The sequence below is a fragment of the Seriola aureovittata genome, chromosome 23 (assembly GCF_021018895.1).
Source record: "Seriola aureovittata isolate HTS-2021-v1 ecotype China chromosome 23, ASM2101889v1, whole genome shotgun sequence".
Classification (NCBI taxonomy): Eukaryota; Metazoa; Chordata; class Actinopteri; order Carangiformes; family Carangidae; genus Seriola; species Seriola aureovittata.
Genome location: NC_079386.1, coordinates 12560421 through 12579363, shown reverse-complemented (window position 1 = coordinate 12579363; position 18943 = coordinate 12560421). Strand labels below are relative to the sequence as shown.

The following is an 18943-nucleotide window of genomic DNA, read 5'->3' as shown; positions in this document are numbered from 1 at the left end:
TTCATTAATTGTTTATCTATTTAAAAATAGTTTCTTTTAGGATTCCAGATTATCAAATGTGGGGATTGACACTTTTCGGTTTGCTATCTCTGTTAATTGAATATTTAGGTTGGTTTTGGACATTTGGTTAGACAAAACAGGAAATGTCATCTTGCGGAAAGTGGTAAATTTGTGGTGGCCATTTTTAAGATTTGTTGACATATAGCATAATCATTGATTGATTACAAAATAGCTGACAGATTCATTGAAAATCAAATTTTCAGCTCAAAAATCATAATGATATGAAGGAATTTGCTTCACTCAGTCATATGTTAGGTGACTTACTATTTGTGTTTATTTCTACACGTTAATTGGAATCATAACCTGTCAGAACCTATAATATGTCTATTTTATTACTTTGGTGAAGCCAAAAAGATTTTATTTGTTTAAATCTCTGCTTTAATCACCTTTATTTATATATATATATATATATATATATATATATATTTTTTTTTTATATATAAAAAGCAGCAGCCTGATGGTTCAAACTCAAATACCTTCAAAATTTTCCAAAGACACCAAATGTGTCAGGATTAATTTGGGGGGATGTGTATAAAATGATAATGATGTACATTTGAGCGAACCATACAAACCATGGAATCTTGGGTTTGAACATTTTGCTCAGCTTATACATTATACATAATTTAGAGCATATGATACTGTGAACACAGTGAAATATGCAGATTTTAACAATCTGAAACCTACTTTAAGAAACACAAACTTTAAGAGAGGATGTAGTCTCTCCCTCACTTTAAGAGACACAAACTAGGAAAACTGTGATAAGGGGTTTAAAACATTTTTAAAAAACTAGTTATACTCAAAACATTAATGCCAGTAAGAAAAACAAAAACAGGCCAGCTTGACATATACTGTAAATCCCTCTTCTCGTGTAAATCATCACCCCCACCCCCCACCCCGTCCCCGGTGGACCTTCCTCTGCCGCGCACCAACCAGCCTCCTCACTGCTCAGACGCAAGTGTTCGTCTACGCGTGTGACGAGGTCGCGCCTACGCTGTTTAAAACGGTTCTCCCACGCGCTCTGTGATTCACTCAACCCATACTGTGAGCAGAGAAAGGAGAGCATGACCCGATCTAGTACATAACGTGTCTCACACACTCTCCGTGTCCGCGTGGCTGTCGTTTACGTGCGTACGAGGGACGCTGAGCTCAGACAACGACCCGACTTAAGTGTGAATGTGCCGGTTAGGAGATTTCCACCTGCCCAGTGTGTTTGAAAAGCTCCCGGGACTCCGCGGTTCACCTGAGGCGCACGAGGACATCGTTTGCATGAAACTGTGCCCGGGTAAGACACATTTTTGGAAAACTTCAGAGAATAATTTGAATACCTTACCTGAAACTCAGTTGTAATTTAAGTTTAAACACGTTTCTTTGAACATTGTTTTATTCCTCTTGGCAATAACTTCTGAAATGGTTTTTATGACAACGTTTAGCAGGTATTTTTTATTTTGCCCCCGAGTTCTCAGGGACGCTCCGGGGCACACCGAACCACGCTCTGAAATCTACCAATTTCATGTGATCTCGCTTATTCCTGAGATGATGTGTCGAACATCACATGTTTGAGTTGTTTTGAGTAATCACTAGGCTCTGGTAGTTAATTCGGCCTAAAAGGAAGAAGCACTTACTAATACTAAAGCCTTCAAATATTGTTTGCCATCCCTCTATTGCTCGCTTTTTACTCTGGTGGCTGGAAGACTAGGTGAACCATATCCCATGTGTTAAGTTCTGCCTTGTTGGATGCATCCTTAAAAGTAAAACGAGTCATGAATATAACTTCTCTTACTTGACTTTCAGTTGAATAGATTTTTATTTTTTGCTACATGTTTTTTGAATGAAGCGTTGGACAAGAATCCAAATATAAGCAGAAATGTCCCATCAGCAAACAGAGGGGCAGTTGTTTATGCAGGTTTGATGCACTTGAGGTCTGTGTCAACTGACAGGTGTTGCACAGTGGTCTTGGTTTAATGCAAAATAGGTGCGTCTATGTGTGTTTCCTAGTGAATGCTGTGGTTTCATTATTTTTACTTGTTTTAGTAACCTAGATATGTACATGTGCATATCCTGGGACGTATTAGGCTCTAGGTCAGCTTGCATCTCTTTTGTGATGTGACACACTCTCAAAAGCATGCCATTGTTTGCAGTAGAAATATTTAGGGGGGAATGCAAAGCTGTTTCCTGCACGGGGGGTTGACTAACAATGGCCACTACCTTGGAACAGTCGGCGGTTCTCGCTGCAAGTCACTTCTGAGGAGGGACCTAGGATGTTGAAAGAATGGCCAAGAAAAGAGAAAGGGGAAAAAATAAAGTGTAACACAATGGAGAACAGGCAGTTCTGTGGATATGTAGGATTGGAGACAATGGGTGGCCAGATGTGGTTGCATAAGACTCGTGTTAGTGAGGTCACAGAAGTCTATAAGTCTTCCAGTAACTAATAATATGGTGATATGAGTGTTGTTTGTTATACTAAGAGTGGGGTTGAGTTTAAAGAAGGCTGTGTACCTGCCTGGTTGCCTTTGTGTCACCTGTGTGCTTCAGTAACCTTCAATTTATATTGGCATGTTTCCAGTTCATCAGTGTGTTTGTACGTCTCCTAAGGGTTCACTGCTGTGAGGACATAAGCTCAAGCCAAGCTTGACTGTCAATATTTAATGGTTGGTGTCTGTGGTGAATGAATATTCCTCCTGAATGCGTCACTCACGTTACTGATCCTGTTTGGTGGCCTTTTGTTTTTCCACGCTGCAGTACAAGTTGTGCTGACTGCATGTTTTTTTTTACCCCCCTTATCAAGGAGTTGTAAACACCAGATTGCACAATAAAAGCCTAATGAAGAGTTTCTTCATGCCTAAGAAAATCCTTGGTGTCAAAACAACCCAATTCCAGGATGTAGTCTTTCTCTCACCTTATTTTAATATTAACAAAGCTTAAGCATCTGTCTCACTTAATCATTCATGTGTCTTTGAAATGGATCCACTAACGTCACTGTCTTTATCTGCCTCATTTCAGATAAAAGCAGTGGATGCAACTACGCTCTATTTATAGAAGAAAGGTGGAAGAGTAGGAGCGGCTCTGAAGAGGACCAGCTGACCACAGACACTTACACCTCAGCTAAAACTTCCACCAAATCCAACCTGAAACACACCATGTCTCTCAGCACTTTCCACCTCATGCAGACCCTTAAGAACTCTCCCGCTGCGTTACGTCGCCGCTTTCGCCGCGACCGCACAGAGTCTTTATCCCATGGTGACCCGCTCTTCAAAGTCCACTACCTGGGCACAGAGAAAATCTTCTCTCTGGATCGAGAGCAGGCCCAGGATGCTATTAACCACTTGCTAGAAGGTATTGCTCACGGGAAGAAGCTGAGCAAAGATCACGCCCTGGTGGTGCGCCCAAGATACGTCGAGGTCAAGGAGCTGAGCACCGGTCGGCAGCTCACTAAGACATACCTGCAGGACATTGCGTACTGTGCCGCTGATGCCAACCGGCCCAATGTCTTCCTGTACATCTGCAAGCATCAAGGGCAGCAGCTGCAGTGTCGGGTGTTCTGGTGCAGCCGGGCAGAGCGGGCGCGAGACATGACGGCCTGCCTGGCTCATTCCTTCCAGCGGGCGCTGAGCGACTGGCAGCAGGACGGCTCGGCCACTCTGCCGCCAGGGGAGGTGAAAGGGAAACGTGTAGAGGAGTCATCCAACTCTCCTGTAAACACAAAGAGCTCCACCCTGCCTGCCAGTCTGGGAAAAGGTGAGATGACGGTACAGGTGAACAAAGGCAGAGAGCAATGATTATAGAAACAGCCAAACAAATTAGTTTTATGCCTTTTTAGGCTGATTTATTAATCACTGCCACAGATACTTGATTCTGTTTCTTCAACTTTCTTATCCATCTGATCCAGTGAGCTACTTTAATAAATGAATTTTTAATTAAATATATGTGATTTTAAGGTAACAGAACCGCATCAAATAATGTGGTCCACTGGAGCCAGAGGCTGAGAGAGACAGTTACTGCTCCTCTGCTCAGCTAGGCTAGTTAGCTTTTAGCAGGAACATAACATGCTGTTTTCTTCTGACAAAATACACTTTTTTAATTGCAAAATTGGTTTTAAATTAAATATATAATATTATATATATATAATAATTATATTAACAGTTATGCTAAAGTCAGATTCTGGTCTTGGCTGAATTTTAATCAACTACGTAGCTGCTATTTTTTGGCTTTGTGGGGCAGAGTCGTTGATTTAAACCTCTGACCTCAAGCTCCTGGGTGAAAGTAATGAAAACCAAGTGCTGAAGTAGGTAGAAGTAAATGAATAGCCACACTAGGACACTTTAGAGTCGAGGTAGACAAACTGTTGGGGCTAGTTGTGTGTTTATAATTAATATTTAAACACCAGAGTTCACTTTTTGTTTGAAGCTGCCAAGCTAACATCATTGACCCAGCGTCTTTTTCCTTTTCAGTTCGCTGGAAGAAGCGAGGTTCTGTCTCTCGCAGCCCCATGAGGGCCATCACCAGAAGAGGATCTGCCTCTGACAGCTGGAACTGAACCCTGACTCTAACCCCTCAAACATGGGACCACATCAACCTAATGACAACCTCAAGGATCACAGCACTGAAGGGAGTTAGGGAGTGATAACAAGACAGAAGGAAAGACAAAGGGGATGCAACTGGGAAGTGGGAAAGTCCATATTTGGACATATTGTCTGAGTACTCTGCTTGTGGGAGGATGTTGCCATAATCAGTGAGTGTATGGACTTGACGGTTTGTGACGCAGCAAAGTTGTCTGTTGACTTTTGCAAATGTGGCGTCTGATGCAGCACAAGATGCTGTTGACAGCTTCCTTTGTTTGCCTGTCAACAGCAATGTGTGGACTTGTGACTGGCTGCGAGCCATTTGAGGACCCGACTGATTCATGTTTGTGGCCCTTATTTTGGTTGGCTTGTTTGTTTTTAAGGAGTCTACTTGATACTGAAGCCACCGCAGGGTTTGGTCTGTTGGAAAGAGACGATTAAACCAACAACGAGAATGGCTGTTGGCCAAAATGATCCACAGGCAAAACTGGAAAAGACGACGAGAGTCCTGATGCTTCTGAAGGCTGATTTTTATTTAACTGACATTTGTTACAGGTCATGATGATTTTATGTTGTTTTCTTTTGTTTTTTTTTTTTAACCATGTGGCACTAGAAACTATGTTTTTTGTTGTTTTTTTTCTTTTTTTAATTGGATGGACACAACCACACTTTTAATCTATGTTGTGAGAGTTTTGGGCCGAGATTACATAATGTAGGACAATGCTGTCATGTCATACAAAAGTGAAGTAAAATTTGATATAGTCTGTAATGCATAGAATGTAGTTACTTAGTTAGTCATTTCTGAGCACTTTCCAAATTTCCAGCTGTAAAATTTGACACCTGAACACATCAGTTTAATTCCTCCTCATAAAATCATAAGTTATATAATTTCCTACTGCATTTTAAGAGGCCATTTGCTTCTATGAATTGTATGACAGGAACAGCACCTGCATTGTAAATAAAAACAGAAATATCCCCTTGCACACTATAGCGACATCCTGCAAAAAAACAAACAAACAAACAAAAAACTCCTGACTGTCCACAGTGTTAAATTATTTGCATTTACGTGGGAACACACTCAGCCATGACTTGCGAGTTTGTTTGCGTCCGAACACTGGGAACGCTGTGTTCCCATGTGGAGCCTCTGTGAGGAATGTGCGGCCATGCACCTGCATTCCAATAGGGGGGAAATCTGAGATGGAGAATCTTCTTAAAAGCCCTGAATTCTTCTCCCATGTCCAACCATGACTTTGCATTTGGAGCGGCCTCATCAGTAGATGCTACAGTGCGCTTTTAACTCTTGAGCTCTCGACTTGTTCACATTACCGAAGCCATAAAAGGTGCCCTGACCGCTTTTTAAGTCCATTTAAAGTGACGGTTATAGGCATTGATATGTGCAGTATTGCATAACATGCTCTCATGAGGGCGATTTCTATTTAAGGTTTACAAATGAGAGACTTGAGGATTAGTTGGACACCCCAAGGCGACCATTCAGTTCTCATTTTGTGTTTTCTGACCAAAAGTAAGCTAGAGATATTTTTTAACAGGAAAGGTGCCTGTGTTTTTGACTGATGTGCCACTTGGTTTTTATCGGTTAATTTTAACTTTTTGTACACTTTGATGTATCTTTTACAAACGGCACAACCTTCATCTCATAAAAGGGGTTAGAGTGCCTGCTTTAAGATATATTTTATCAATGTACTGTTTTGTCATTGTACATATTTAAATATGTATTTTATGAATTATTAAAACTTTTTATACAACATTTTTGTTTGTTGTCTTTTAGATGTTTTTCTCATGCTGCTCTAACTTTGAAGAAAACAAATATTTAACTTCTGCAGCTTTGACCCCGATAGATGATTCTGTTTCCAGGATTGAACACTCAAGTTTTGAAATGTTATATTTGGCCTGACGAAAACAGAATTCCTCTTTTAACTGTGTGTGTGTGTGTGTGTGTGTGTGTGTGTGTGTGTGTGGGAGAGGAACAGATTGAGATTGAAGGCTTTGGGGGGTGGCAGGGCAAGGCATTCAGAGAGGTCCTGGGATGTTTAATCTCAGTCATGTGACTTATTTCCCAGGGTTATTCTCCAGTGTTTTTTTTGTTTTTTTTTCAAATTTCCAAAACATCTGGTACATGTGACTACCTTCCAACTGTGGTAAAGAGGCAGATACAGCTCCCAACTGGACAGCGCAGCCTTGAAACGAACAGATTTGTACAGTGTGTGCGCGTTATGAATACTGTGACGAGAGCTCTCTTCGGGCATTTAGTTCGCACGGGGCACAAACGCTCACGACGAGTCAAACAATGCAATCATTAACACACCAAAGCACGAAAAACCCTTTAAAACATAACAGCATTCACCTACAGACAGTCCTTCAGGTGTGATTTCATGCACTTCAACCTATGTGCTGTCTCTGTTTTCCTACAAGAAATTATTAAAAGTGCACCGAGGACATCTCATCTTTATACGATCGATTGCGGTCACTCCTCTCCAGAAGAGTCCCGCGCTGTCGGACTGCTGCTCGGCCTGGAGGCCTCTCTGTGTCGCTGTAACTCCAGCAGGGACTGGACATGGAAACGCCTCAGAGGCTTCACCTCCTCTACAACTGAAAAGAGAAAAACTATGAAATTATCAAAAACAGGAGCTGATAACTTAAAAATTTAAATGTGGCAGGAGTGGGAGAAAGGCCTGTGTCTTATCTCTGTCACGTAGCTAAACAGCATCACCTGCTGGCGTCAATAGTAATACAAATAGTGCATTTAAATCTAATGATTTGCTGTAGTTTGAAAATACTGACACCACCTGTTGCTCTCCGTGATTATCTGAGATGAGTGATACCTTTGTCATAGTGCAGCTCGTCACGGTTCCCGTACACCACATACATCTCCAGGAAGTTGAGGAGAGCGCCTGTGACGAGGAATCGGTCGGGGAGGGGGAGACTTTTGATGTAACGCATGTCCAGGGCGAAGGGGTTTGAAGGAGAGGGAACGGTGCACAGGCACACCAGCTCACTGACGATGTCCCACACACGAATACCTGCAGGAAAAAAAAAAAAAAAACCAGAAGAGGGATTTTATTCAAGTAAAACATTTGTGGAACAGTTTTCAAACTAAAGCACCCAGAGCTTTTTTCCACAACCCTAATCCACACCAAGCAGTGCTCTCTAAGAAGGTTAAACTCAAGCGAAGACATCTGCATCTGATTTAGCTCATGGAAAATGGTGTAATTATTGAATCTGTGCAGTGAAACAATAACTTTCTCCGGTTTGGATTCCTCACATTGTTTCCATACCTCGCGTCTGCCAGTCTGAGATGGACTTGAGTTTCATGGGCGTGTCCTTGACCATCGAATCGGTGCCTCCGATGTTGACCAGGCGCTCGTGATTGGAGCGTATCCAGGCGTAGGGGCGCCCGTACTTGACGTAGCCGGCCAGTAAAAACAGAGTGCAGTTCACCTCCTGTTGAGGGACAAAGTGGAGATTAGTGAGACAGAGTGAGTGAGTTAATATTGAACTCTGAGGTTAGGAGAAGAAAACTAAATCAAGACTTTGGCTGATGCGCTTACAGGCACTGCTATCTCTCGTTCACTGGGGGATGCTGGGAGAAGATGCTCCTCACTGCCGGGGTCCCTAAGAATACAGAAAGAGGTCAACCAATGTGTATCTTAAGTGTGGTTGCGAGCAGGTCTGTATACGTGTATCTGATCAGTTTAACATGGCATGTTAAATGTTTAGCTAAAGCCTCATCAGGAGCATTTGTCCCATAGAAAAACAACTGAACGAGTGAACACTGAAAAAGAAAACGAAGTATGCATGGTTGCAGCTAAAGATTTTCTAAGAATTGTTTAATCTAAAAAATAAAAAAGTGATGCGTATATAGATGTCAGTCAAGATGCTACTTGTTAATGTTGTTTGTAAATTTCAGACAAGACAACAACACCAACATCACCAGCCCCATCAGTCACCTGGCAGTCTGCGGCTGCGTCTTGGTGCGTGTTTGCGTGGGGGGCTCTCGAGGGCCCACAGGTTCCCCGGGCAGGGGAGAGCTGCTCCGACTGGCCAGGCTGGGGGAGCTGCTGCTGGGGGAGACATCACTGCTGTTACAGCTGCTGGTGGAGGAGGCGGAGGAGGAGGCTCTGGACACCACAAACCCGGGCGTTCGCCAACCCTGCAGGAGAGCATGGGGGGGGGGACGGGTGAGGGTGGCATTTATTATGTCGTATAGACAAAACAGTAAGAACAGAAAATGACATAAAGCAGACAACACTGTGTACAAGACAGATTCTCACATATTATTACTTTTTTGTCGACAGAAACTGACCAGATCCTCGTTGACGACTGTCAGGAGCAACTCCTCTTTCCCTCTGAGCCAAGGCTGGAAGTATTTAAAGCCCTGCAAGTAAAACAATACAATTTTGCACGAGATTGCTCGGCACACTGTGTGTTCAACGTCCTCTGCATTCATTCACTGCCAGTGTGGTCAAACCTGTAATGATCCAAGCAAAGCCAGGTCACTCAGAAAGTGCTGCAGCTTCCTCTTCTGCTCCCTCTCTCTTTTCTATTCACACACACAGACACAAAGAACAGGCAAAAACACAAAACACACGTTAATATTCCTCATCTTCAACACACACATCAAACAGGCCTGACCTCAAAATCCCTCCAGCATCTCAGGGAGACCTGTGGGCGATGCCACCCTCCCAGCATCCTCTCAGTCGAGTATCCTAGCAACACGTGCAACGCCTCCTCCTCACAGCATCCCGCATCTCCATCAATAACAAAGACTTCATTCGTTTTATTAAACGATGCAAATTAGGGACAGTGAAATAAGCCGGAGACCGAAAACGTCACGTTCACGCAGCAAAATGCACCGTAAGCTCTTAAATCGTATCCGTCAAGGTGCGACTTTTACTCAAAACCCTGCAGCTGATAAAAGAAACACATAATGAGGAGAACAGGACTCACACTGCTGCCGCTCATCTTGATCCAAATGGCAGACAACGGTCGTCTCCTTCCCAGGCGATCATGGCGCGTTTAGCTACTGCATGCCGACACTAAAAACCCCGCAGTCTGCTATTTAAAATCCGACCTCATCTTTTCCGCTGAACTGCTGCTGCTGCGGCGGCGGGGATGCACACACGGGCCGAGGGGGGCTGCTATCCTCGGGTGGTGCCCTTTTGCTTTATTCGCTCTCGGCTGCACCGTGAAACTAGGATTGGTGATGGGCGTGTGAGGCCCCTAGCGGCCATGTTGGCAGACTACCTTTTCCAGTAAAGCTGCAAACTGTAAAGATGAGCACAGATGATCGACTATGTTGAACCAGTGCAGCCAATAACGTCACTGAGCAGCCAGGTAACTTGAATGTTTAACCAACACCTTGAGTGCTTGGTCTCACCCGCCTTACTTAGGCCTCTTTATTTAAAGGAATTGTTTGACATTATTGAAAACATTCTTTCACTTTAATCGATACCACCCTCATATCCGTCTATTAAGAATGAAATATATAGAATAGCCATATAAGAAGAAAACATCTGTCCATATAAAAAAGAGAGAGGCCATCTCTCCCCTGTATCAACCTCTCTTCACTGGCAATAAGTCGGAGACAAAACTGATTTTAAGACACTTGAAGAATTTTAAAGCTCTGCCAGGACTGGTTAAATGCGTTTCATGACTCCAGGTGGGAAAATGTTTGAGCAGCTTTGCCTGGAGTAAATGGACCGCCATATGTAGATTTTTTTTTTTTAATCTATAATTTCCTGCTGGTCCCATCAGATTAACTTTACTGTAGCGTTAGTTGGGTGAGAGGAGTCAGAAATCTGACAGACATTTGAACAAGACAAAAATAATCACTTTATTCAGTGAGAGTCAACAGGGACTCAAAGTGGGAATATCCACAACCCATCAACACATCAGTGCCTCTTAACAAATCAACATAATGTGCAAGAAGAGCATTCATTAGCAGTATAGCAAAGGATCACATCTTTAAAAAGCAAGTCACATTACATTTCTGAAGACTGGCTATCTTCACAGAAGACTAAAGACAGTTCAGCCTAAAAGTTCTTAGAAACTAAATGAGCGAAGAACGTCCTGATCTCTTTGGGTGAGATGCTGACGGTGAAAGCTTCTTCTCCACATCTCCAACACCATTTGTTCTCTAAAAGAAGGAAAAAGGCGACAGAGAATGAGCATGAGAAGGAAGAAGGTGTTGTTTCACTTAATGTATACATCAAAACGGTGAAATGTAGTGTATTACTAAGACTGGACATAATCAGAAGATACTGCTGTTCAGCTGTTCTCCTGTTTTTCAGCCATGTCTCACTTGTTTCTAAGTTATCTGCAGTCTTCCACTTCCACCTCTGCAGACTGGTGATGTCCCAGGTTCCTGTGAGAGAACGCTCCTCCAGCACTTTTACTTCCCCTATGCCCTGCAGAACATCCTGCTCATACAGGAAATGACCATTGAAGAAAAAAAAAAAAAGATTAAGTAAACTCTATTTTTAAAATTATGAAAATCCAAGAGTTTCCTCTTATAACACCAAGACTAATATGTAGAAATGACTCTGTGTTCTTTATCAGTACCTTTAAGTTTATTGTGACCGGCTTCGAAAGCTCAGGATGTTCTCCCTCCTCATACAGATGCATGATTCTCAACAGGATTCGATCGTAGTCCGGCTCTGAGCGCAGATTCTTACCTAGATGCACCAAAAATAAATGACATAATTGAATTCTATAAACAAAGAGAATGGACAGATTTTGATGTGCCCAGTTTTTTTTTTTTTTTCTTTTTCTCTCTGCTGACCTGAGTGTATGTGACTGAGGTGAACGTCATGATTCGAGCTGTAGTTCCATCCGGGGATACTGAGGCTGAGCAGGTGGAGGTTTGGCGGCAAAACGACTGAATGCACAGGAGAACTTCCTCTGGGCTCCTTTTCCAGCCAGGGCTTCTCTGAGTGTTGGGGAGCAAAACACAGTTCCTGTCGGGTCTTAATACTTTTTATATGTTATTTCCGTCATTTTTTCCTTACTTTTTAAGTTTTTTTTTGTCATGCAGCCTTACAAAAATGAGCACTTACGAGGTTGGTCTATGGGCATGATGACAGGTCTGTGCTGCAGCTCTATTGCCTCCCCCTGGTAAAGAGTGGAGGTGGTGCTGATGGAGCCAAGCGTCATCCACAGGGTGGGCCTTACAACTGAGCTGTCATTGAGGGTCAGGTTGTAGCCGAGGTTCCAGGGCAAGTTGTTCCAAAGACGTCGATGGAGCATGACCTGGGGGGTAAAAAAGACCCCAAAAAAACCAAACAAACCTCAGGATGTTTACATGTTTCTGTGTGAGCAGAGAAGAGAAGAGATGTGAGTGTGTGCTCGCATGGCCTTTTGTACCTCTAGTTGTCCGCTGGCTTGGCTGGACACACCGTGCGCTCTGTCGCTGGTGAGCACCAGTCTGCTGAGGTCATCCTCAATGAACGCTGTCCGAACCATGGGGAAGTAGTTCTGCAGCACACGTGTTAATGCGGATTACTTTCCATATTAGAATACTTTAAACTCACTGGGACCAATTACAGAATTTAAACCATGGAAATACCCTGCAGCATAAATCTCCACTTTTTCCAAGGACTTACTCTTGCTAAAGTGTTGTTAGTGAACTTCCTGTGTGGTCTCTTCATCATCTGGTAACCATTGTCATCTGTGTACAGGGTCCTGTTGTTCTTCAGGGCAGAGCTGGTCCTGATGACGACCTCTGTGTTTAGATGGAGGGGTCCCAGCGAATAGGTTTGCTCCAGCCTATGACACCGCAGTCTGGTCCCGAAACATTCTGGGACACGGGTGGTGATTGAGTAAGCGTAATCTTTATCGCTTTCCTCTCTAAAAAAAAGATGTTAAATGATAAGAGTCAATGTCACAATTAGGGCTGAGAAAAGAGGAGAGACCAAAATATACTATAAAAAAATCAAAAAACAATTCTTTTAACCCACCTGTAGAAGTATTGCCTGATTTCAGACACAATCTTCCCGGGGATAATCTCCATTTCCACGGCCTTGTAGGCCCGCACAGCCGAACCGTTGGTGCTGAAGATGTAGTTATCAGAGATGGGCCCTGATTTTACGTCTCCGTTTGCGTGGTACTCCCAGAAATCCTGAGTCATCCTTACTCTCATTTTTTCCTCACTACCAAGGATGACAGAGAGGTCAAAGGTCAGAGAGTTACAATAGCACAAAAGAAAAGCATGAGTTTTTGTGAACCATGGAAGTTAAAAGTTTTAAATTTAAATACAGTATCATGGTGCTGAATTTATTTTGTAACACTGCTAAAACACTCATGATACAACGCGTATCATATCGTATAAGGAATGAGTGTGGGAATATGTCAGATCTTACAGATAGGTGATGCTGTGCAGTAGATTGGTATCCTGGTCAAACATGAGCTTGTAACATTCATTCAGAACTGGTAGAAGCCTCCTCCCTGTTTTTTTCCAGTCCTGGACGTGGCGTCTCTCAAACAGAACCCCTTTAGCTTCATAAGTCCAGCTACACTTGGACTTCCCGGAGCACGGCTTGCCAGAGAACTTAATCAAGTATTTTCTATGCTGAAGGCCTCCCAGGTCCACCATGATGAAAAGATCATAGGTGACATTGGACTGTGCTGATCTCTGGATCTGTCACAGACAGGAAGATATTATTACATATTACTTATTCAGATATACTAAATAGATTTTCTGAGCTTTTGAGACAAGAAAAATGATAATAATACCTGTGCCAGCACAGGCTGTCGATCATCATCAAAGACGGCTGCATTTGGGAAGGTTACTGTTACGTTGATGATAGTGGTGATGTTCCACGCTAAGGGGTTGTAAACGATGACATGTTGCTCCAGAGTCTGATGAACACCTGGCATGAGGAGATTAATTACAGTTTATTCAAATGTTAACCTAAATGTGTGTTTGAGACTAATCTCGATGCTCGTGTTAGCATTTAGTTCAAAGCACACACGTTGCGCCGATATTAGCATGCTAAAGGAAGCTGCAGCCCTCTTCTAAAACACCTTTTCTGTGATAGTGGCTGCTGAGCATGCTGGGGATGTCAAGGTGGTGGGGCAGCAGAAAGAGCGCAGCGAGAAGTTCCTCCACTCCCATCATGGCCTGTGTGAGATGCTGCATGTACATGTCTGCCACCTTGGGAGACTCTGTGCCAGTGATACCATCATGGTGCTGCACCTAAAAACACACGCCAAATCACATTTTGTGGTGTTGGGACTGTGAGCTTTTATTTGTCCTATCGTCCCTCTGTGATAAGAGAGTCCAATAGACAGTTTACCTCAGAGACAGCCCAGCGAAGTGCTCTCAGTTTGTGCAGGGCCCAGTCTTTAGCCACAGGTCCGTCAGGGAAGCTGATTCGATACCGTGTGAAAAGAGTCTCGGCTGCGTGCAGCTGGGAACTAGCTTGCCGTGCCATCCCTTTTAAAACATTTCTGGAGGCATAAAATCCTGTCCATGCCTGGTATGGTTCTAGGAAATAAAACACATTAGTCACAGTAGATGATATCAACAAGAAAACTCTGTTTGACTGTGCCTCATTTCCTTCCTTTAATGTTAGCAGGTCTCACCGGTGGAATATGGCAGAAAATCTTCACTGCCCCGACTCTCCCAAACAAGATCTGATTGGTAGATGGCTTGGAAGTATTCACTTAGACTGGCATACTGGACTGTCACACCAAACTCTTTGCTGTTCTGGTTGATGTACTTCATTAAAGGATCCATGTTGTTGAACTGCACAGATGAGTTGTAGAACTGTTTGTCACAGCCCTGAAACACAAGGGGAAAACAAGCATTTACGTAAGGGATAAGGATTTTTTTTCTAAATAAATGTTTTCTGTGCATATGTTTTCACTGGAGCTCTCCATGTAAAAATTACTGAATTACTGAACTGGATTTGATCCAAAATAAAATAATCCCAGGTTCCTGTTTACTCACCCATGGCCAGAGCACATGGTTGGTCCTGAACCATGCTGCTCTCTGCTTGATGTTCTCCACCATGGTCTGGGCGTAGGCGTGTACTGTCTCCTTAGTGACGGGAAGGCTCATGTTGGGGTAGACTCCATTTTTAGGCGGGTCTGGGAACAAAGCAACTCCGTTCCAGTAGAAACCAGAGCTGAGAACAAAATGTTTTTGTTGACAAATTGCAGTTTTTTTCCTATTAAATAACATTTATTTATATCAGTAACCAGTGTAATGCAGTTTTATCTGTTGTCAATTATCTTAATAGCTTATGAGATTTGGGCTTTGGTAGAATGATAAAAGCAATCATACAAATAGTCTGAACGTGATATACCTGTTTGAGAACGACAGGTGGGATGGAGTACAATAACTAAACTGGTCCATAGTGTGAGTGAAGATCTGCTGCTTGTCCTTTAGAGAGTGAGAACTTCTCCACACAAACTGTAGGTTCTGTACAGAAAAATAGATAAACAACATGCAGTGACTATTTACTAGTGAGGAGTACAAATCTACTTTATATTTCCGACTGAGGCACCAACTAATACCTTCTTTTTCTGCATGGTGTCTTTTAGGTCATAGTCAATGCGTGAGATGAGGTGGGCGTTGAAACCTGCCAGGGCAAACAGGACCGGCGTGGTGGCAGAGGCTCCAAATGGATCCACGTGCCAGGAGAACTGAGGACGTACCCCGAACGTCTCATAGAGGAAGCCGTGTCCCTCTGAATCAGCAGGGAGGTACTGGGTTACTACATGAGCCGTCACCGGAATTGCAGGTTACAGCGGCAGGAAATTACAAGTACTACCTGTCATTTGCAATATCTCATCCTCTAGATCAGTTACAGCCTCGTCGTGCATCACTTGGCCCCCGATGATGAACTCCAGTCGGCCTTCTTTTACAAGCTGTCGCACCTAGAAAACCAACCAAACCATTACATGTTAATTATTTACTGGGCATGCAAGGGGTGACTCCACTGACTTAAAACATGAAGATCAATTCAGAGCTACTCAGCATATAAAAACAGGGACTAAAACCAGGATATATATTGGTCTCTGATGCTTTCATTTTGACTAATCTTTTTCTAATCTGTTTCTTGCAAACCCCTTAACTTTATGAAAGTGCAATATAGGAGTATCTCTTTAAAGAATATGGCGTAGAGACAATCTAATGAGACCATCTTGAATTATTTTATGTCAGAACACAGTAATGACTCATCACACATCCTTACTTGTCTTTTATGTGTGTTTGTGGCCACAGTGTCCCACCACAGCCGGAAGAACTCCTGCTCCACAGCGATGAACCTGCGGTCTTTAGCCTTAGACAGCTCCTCAGTCACACTGGTGTACACATTGGCTGCATAGGCGTGCATACTCTCCTGTAGAAAATACATACTCAAAATCATATTTACACAGACAACACACATATTTATCCACATTATATGTGTTATAGTAGTTTGGTGAAAAGAAACTGTTAAACTGTAGGCTGTATAATTATGCTTGAGAGGTTTAACACCTTATTAGAAAGCTAGACACTGAAACTTACCTGAATAGTGTAGACCCAGCCAACATCCATGTGACTGTGAGGAATTACAAATGTCTGAATGTCTGTCACTCCATATGAGAAGCAGCAACAAAAAACAAACACGACTAAAAATGTCATCTTTTTTTATCCGGTAAAGAAGGGGAAGCGTTAGATCTTAGAAAGAGCTTCTTCCTTGTTATTGTTGTGCTGCAACATGTGATTCTGACGACTCAAATTTATTCAGTACGGAAGCCCAGACAGACCAAGCTAGTTAAAGTGCGCTGGTGACCTTTAACTCCGGAAACAATCATTGTAAACACAGTGCACGTTTGGAGGTGAAAGCATTACCTCCAATGTAACATAAAAATGGGAAAGAATTTGAGAATTGCTTTTGTATTTGGCGGCTTTGTAACAGCGGTTGCCGCAGCGTTTTACCCCATATTTTTCCACCCCCTCACGCATAACGAAGAGTACAGTAAGTGGCTTTAAGTTATCCTTCAGTTTCAGTTACACAATCAGACTGTTTACAATATCCAGCCTAATGTCATTTAATATGTTGCTGCGAATGAAGATTTTAGCATTGTGCTAATTATTTTCCGCGTTGCTTTAGTTGGCAAAACATACTGTAAGCTAGTGGTTTTAGCTAGGAGACGTTAGCTAATATGTTGTTACGCGTTGGCACATATTTAGTTTAAGTAACCTCTGTTTTCTGGCACTTTTTAAGTCTTTAAACTCGATGAACTTCGGGTTTTATGTCCCCGAAACATTAATCAAAAGCTCTTCACAAATCCAAAGAGAAAAAAAAAAGTTTATATACATAAATTTTATCCTAGATGTGGCTGAAGTTAAAAGTATTGTCCACCCAGCGATAGAGGTTTCTCACTGCACATGGAGAGGTTTCCTTTCCACCTTCCCAAAACCATAAACATGTAGCTAAACCAGCTAAGACAAAGACAGAAGGATGCCAGGAAAATACATTAAGCGAAATAGTTGTAGTTTCACCATATTATGTCCAGCCAGTTCTGGCCAGCACGGATGGAAAGCTACAGTCAGGACATACAGTAAAACCATGGATGAACCTCTTCTAGTGTTACTGACAGTGCAAGCAAAAGAGAAAAATAAAGACTGATAGTAACCAGCTGCTTTGCGGAAATCTTGTTTATGATTTTGGCCAGAAAAGTCTTCCACTAAATGTACTGTGCTGTTCTCTCTTTGCTAGGAGAAGTCCAGAAGATGAACCGGGCAGGAATCAACCAGGCAGATATTCAACCCGTGGGTAAGAGCACATAGTAGATTTGAACTGGGTGGTGGTTTTGTCACTGCGGTATATTTATAGTGTATTTATTTAGAATGCTTCAGTCTACATGACAGGTATTTTATATACTCGATCAAGGACATAGTCTGAAATGTGCGTAAATAAACATTCAGTGTGCTGGGCTTCTTTTTTTTTTCTCACTTTTATTCAACTTTTGCAATTGGCCAGTATCCACTTCACTTTCTGACTTACTGATATTAATGTAAATTTACATAATTTAGCATTTACAAGATGTTTTATGACTATGTTTACCCTACACAGATGGACTGGCTCCATACAGATCTGCTCCCTTTTTGTATTTTGTCTGAAGCCAACATATCTTGTTTGATTTACTTTCTGACCTGGACAATTTTAGTCATATTTCAGGACCTCAAAGATCAGTCGAAAATATATTGAATGTAAACTTTTAGGAACTCATTGCACTGTCCTACAGTATACGTTGAGCCACACTCGTTGTCCGTTAAGTATGGTAAATTGAGATTTCATTTAATTGCACACATGGTTAAAAAAGACGCGGTGAGAAAAATAGCCACTACTTTATGTGCAGTTCAGTGCGTCATCTGTTCTCTCACATTATCCTTTTCTTGCTGACGCTGTTTATTTCTTTTTCCCCAAAAAGGTGTGAAGATATGGTCTGATCCGTTCAAGCCTTCAGGCAAATGAAGACCAGTGACACCTGGCTGTCACTAATTCCACACACAGATGCCTGTTTCGATGAGTGCTTGGTGTGCGCGTGAGTGAATGAATGAATGATTTCCAGAATGTGTTAAATTTTGGTTGTGCGGTGATTCTTTATCCTATAAATAAAGTTTAAAGCTCTAAAAGATTAAACACGATTTCGTTAAAGATTTCTTGATATAACTTTTTGTTGTACTGGGTAATATATTGTGATGAGAGACAGGAAATGATGACCACAAATGTGCTTTCCACCCTGCTAAATGTCATCATTTGACCACAAGGGGGCACCCAAAACCTGCCTGTTGAGACAGAAAGCACTGGACTGTGTATTGTTTTGTTTATGCATCTTAGATATTTTGGAAAAACTCTTGTATTTCCAGAGGCCTTGCTCTGGTATGCAGCCTGTAGGAAATTATAATAAAATACAGTGGTTTGTTTATCCACCCCATTCACAAGAATCTCTTTTGACATTTTATTTTGATTTAGTTGATGCGAGAGTCATAAAAACGGTTCAGCAGATGAGGGACAATGTCCAGTAATGTGCAGCATCATCTTCCAGGATGGAAACAGTAGAGACAGAGTTATTCCAGGACACATCGCTCTGAATTATCATTTCCTTGTCACGGACACAGGGTTTAACTATTGCTTGACTGTTTAAATGCCATGTGACTCTTGCTGTGCTCTAGCTGCCCATGGGCTGGAAGGATGGGGCAAAGCTCCACGGTCGTCTTGTTCAAAATCCTACTCGATGTGATCCAGACTCCCTTTACGAGTCCACGGGTGCTGTAAAAGCGGAGAATTCCAAAACTACATTTTTTTCCC

The 18943-nt window shown here is 42.4% G+C and overlaps 4 protein-coding genes across 4 annotated transcripts; 2 read left to right on the top strand and 2 right to left on the bottom strand.

The window, feature by feature from the left end:
• Window positions 1–1014: 1014 nt before the first annotated feature.
• si:dkey-19b23.8 (low density lipoprotein receptor adapter protein 1) lies at window positions 1015–6384 on the top strand. Its single transcript, XM_056369089.1, has 3 exons — window positions 1015–1342; window positions 3061–3795; window positions 4509–6384. Exons 1-3 carry the CDS (start codon window positions 1234–1236, stop codon window positions 4592–4594), a joined length of 930 nt encoding a protein of 309 aa, XP_056225064.1. The 5' UTR covers window positions 1015–1233; the 3' UTR covers window positions 4595–6384.
• A 563-nt stretch (window positions 6385–6947) lies between these two features.
• si:dkey-19b23.7 (uncharacterized) lies at window positions 6948–9866 on the bottom strand. The gene is made up of 8 exons (XM_056369090.1): window positions 9585–9866; window positions 9106–9177; window positions 8941–9012; window positions 8585–8787; window positions 8186–8249; window positions 7913–8078; window positions 7460–7657; window positions 6948–7226 (listed from the first exon to the last, which is right to left on the bottom strand). Exons 1-8 carry the CDS (start codon window positions 9597–9599, stop codon window positions 7102–7104), a joined length of 915 nt encoding a protein of 304 aa, XP_056225065.1. The 5' UTR covers window positions 9600–9866; the 3' UTR covers window positions 6948–7101.
• A 563-nt stretch (window positions 9867–10429) lies between these two features.
• man2b2 (mannosidase, alpha, class 2B, member 2) lies at window positions 10430–16379 on the bottom strand. The gene is made up of 19 exons (XM_056369088.1): window positions 16150–16379; window positions 15836–15982; window positions 15413–15518; window positions 15156–15328; window positions 14945–15060; window positions 14587–14764; window positions 14220–14418; window positions 13931–14121; window positions 13659–13830; window positions 13368–13504; window positions 12995–13272; window positions 12593–12784; window positions 12239–12482; window positions 12000–12110; window positions 11693–11885; window positions 11419–11565; window positions 11199–11311; window positions 10939–11056; window positions 10430–10773 (listed from the first exon to the last, which is right to left on the bottom strand). Exons 1-19 carry the CDS (start codon window positions 16264–16266, stop codon window positions 10670–10672), a joined length of 3036 nt encoding a protein of 1011 aa, XP_056225063.1. The 5' UTR covers window positions 16267–16379; the 3' UTR covers window positions 10430–10669.
• Window positions 16380–16393: 14 nt separating this feature from the next.
• smim20 (small integral membrane protein 20) lies at window positions 16394–18274 on the top strand. The gene is made up of 3 exons (XM_056369091.1): window positions 16394–16603; window positions 17348–17404; window positions 18063–18274. Exons 1-3 carry the CDS (start codon window positions 16495–16497, stop codon window positions 18104–18106), a joined length of 210 nt encoding a protein of 69 aa, XP_056225066.1. The 5' UTR covers window positions 16394–16494; the 3' UTR covers window positions 18107–18274.
• Window positions 18275–18943: the final 669 nt, after the last annotated feature.

Coding starts and splice junctions, on each gene's coding strand:
- si:dkey-19b23.8 (XM_056369089.1), top strand. CDS start 1,234: ATGTGCCGGTTAGGAGATTTCCACCTGCCCAGTGTGTTTGAAAAGCTC. Junction 1,343..3,060: donor TTGCATGAAACTGTGCCCGG/GTAAGACACATT, acceptor GCCTCATTTCAG/ATAAAAGCAGTGGATGCAAC. Junction 3,796..4,508: donor GCCTGCCAGTCTGGGAAAAG/GTGAGATGACGG, acceptor TTTCCTTTTCAG/TTCGCTGGAAGAAGCGAGGT.
- si:dkey-19b23.7 (XM_056369090.1), bottom strand. Junction 8,250..8,584: donor ACGCAGCCGCAGACTGCCAG/GTGACTGATGGG, acceptor CTGTATTCTTAG/GGACCCCGGCAGTGAGGAGC. Junction 7,227..7,459: donor CGAGCTGCACTATGACAAAG/GTATCACTCATC, acceptor TTCTCTTTTCAG/TTGTAGAGGAGGTGAAGCCT.
- man2b2 (XM_056369088.1), bottom strand. CDS start 16,266: ATGACATTTTTAGTCGTGTTTGTTTTTTGTTGCTGCTTCTCATATGGA. Junction 12,483..12,592: donor ATCAGGCAATACTTCTACAG/GTGGGTTAAAAG, acceptor TCTTTTTTTTAG/AGAGGAAAGCGATAAAGATT. Junction 11,886..11,999: donor AAGCCAGCGGACAACTAGAG/GTACAAAAGGCC, acceptor TTTACCCCCCAG/GTCATGCTCCATCGACGTCT.
- smim20 (XM_056369091.1), top strand. CDS start 16,495: ATGGGAAAGAATTTGAGAATTGCTTTTGTATTTGGCGGCTTTGTAACA. Junction 16,604..17,347: donor CACGCATAACGAAGAGTACA/GTAAGTGGCTTT, acceptor TCTCTTTGCTAG/GAGAAGTCCAGAAGATGAAC. Junction 17,405..18,062: donor GGCAGATATTCAACCCGTGG/GTAAGAGCACAT, acceptor TTCCCCAAAAAG/GTGTGAAGATATGGTCTGAT.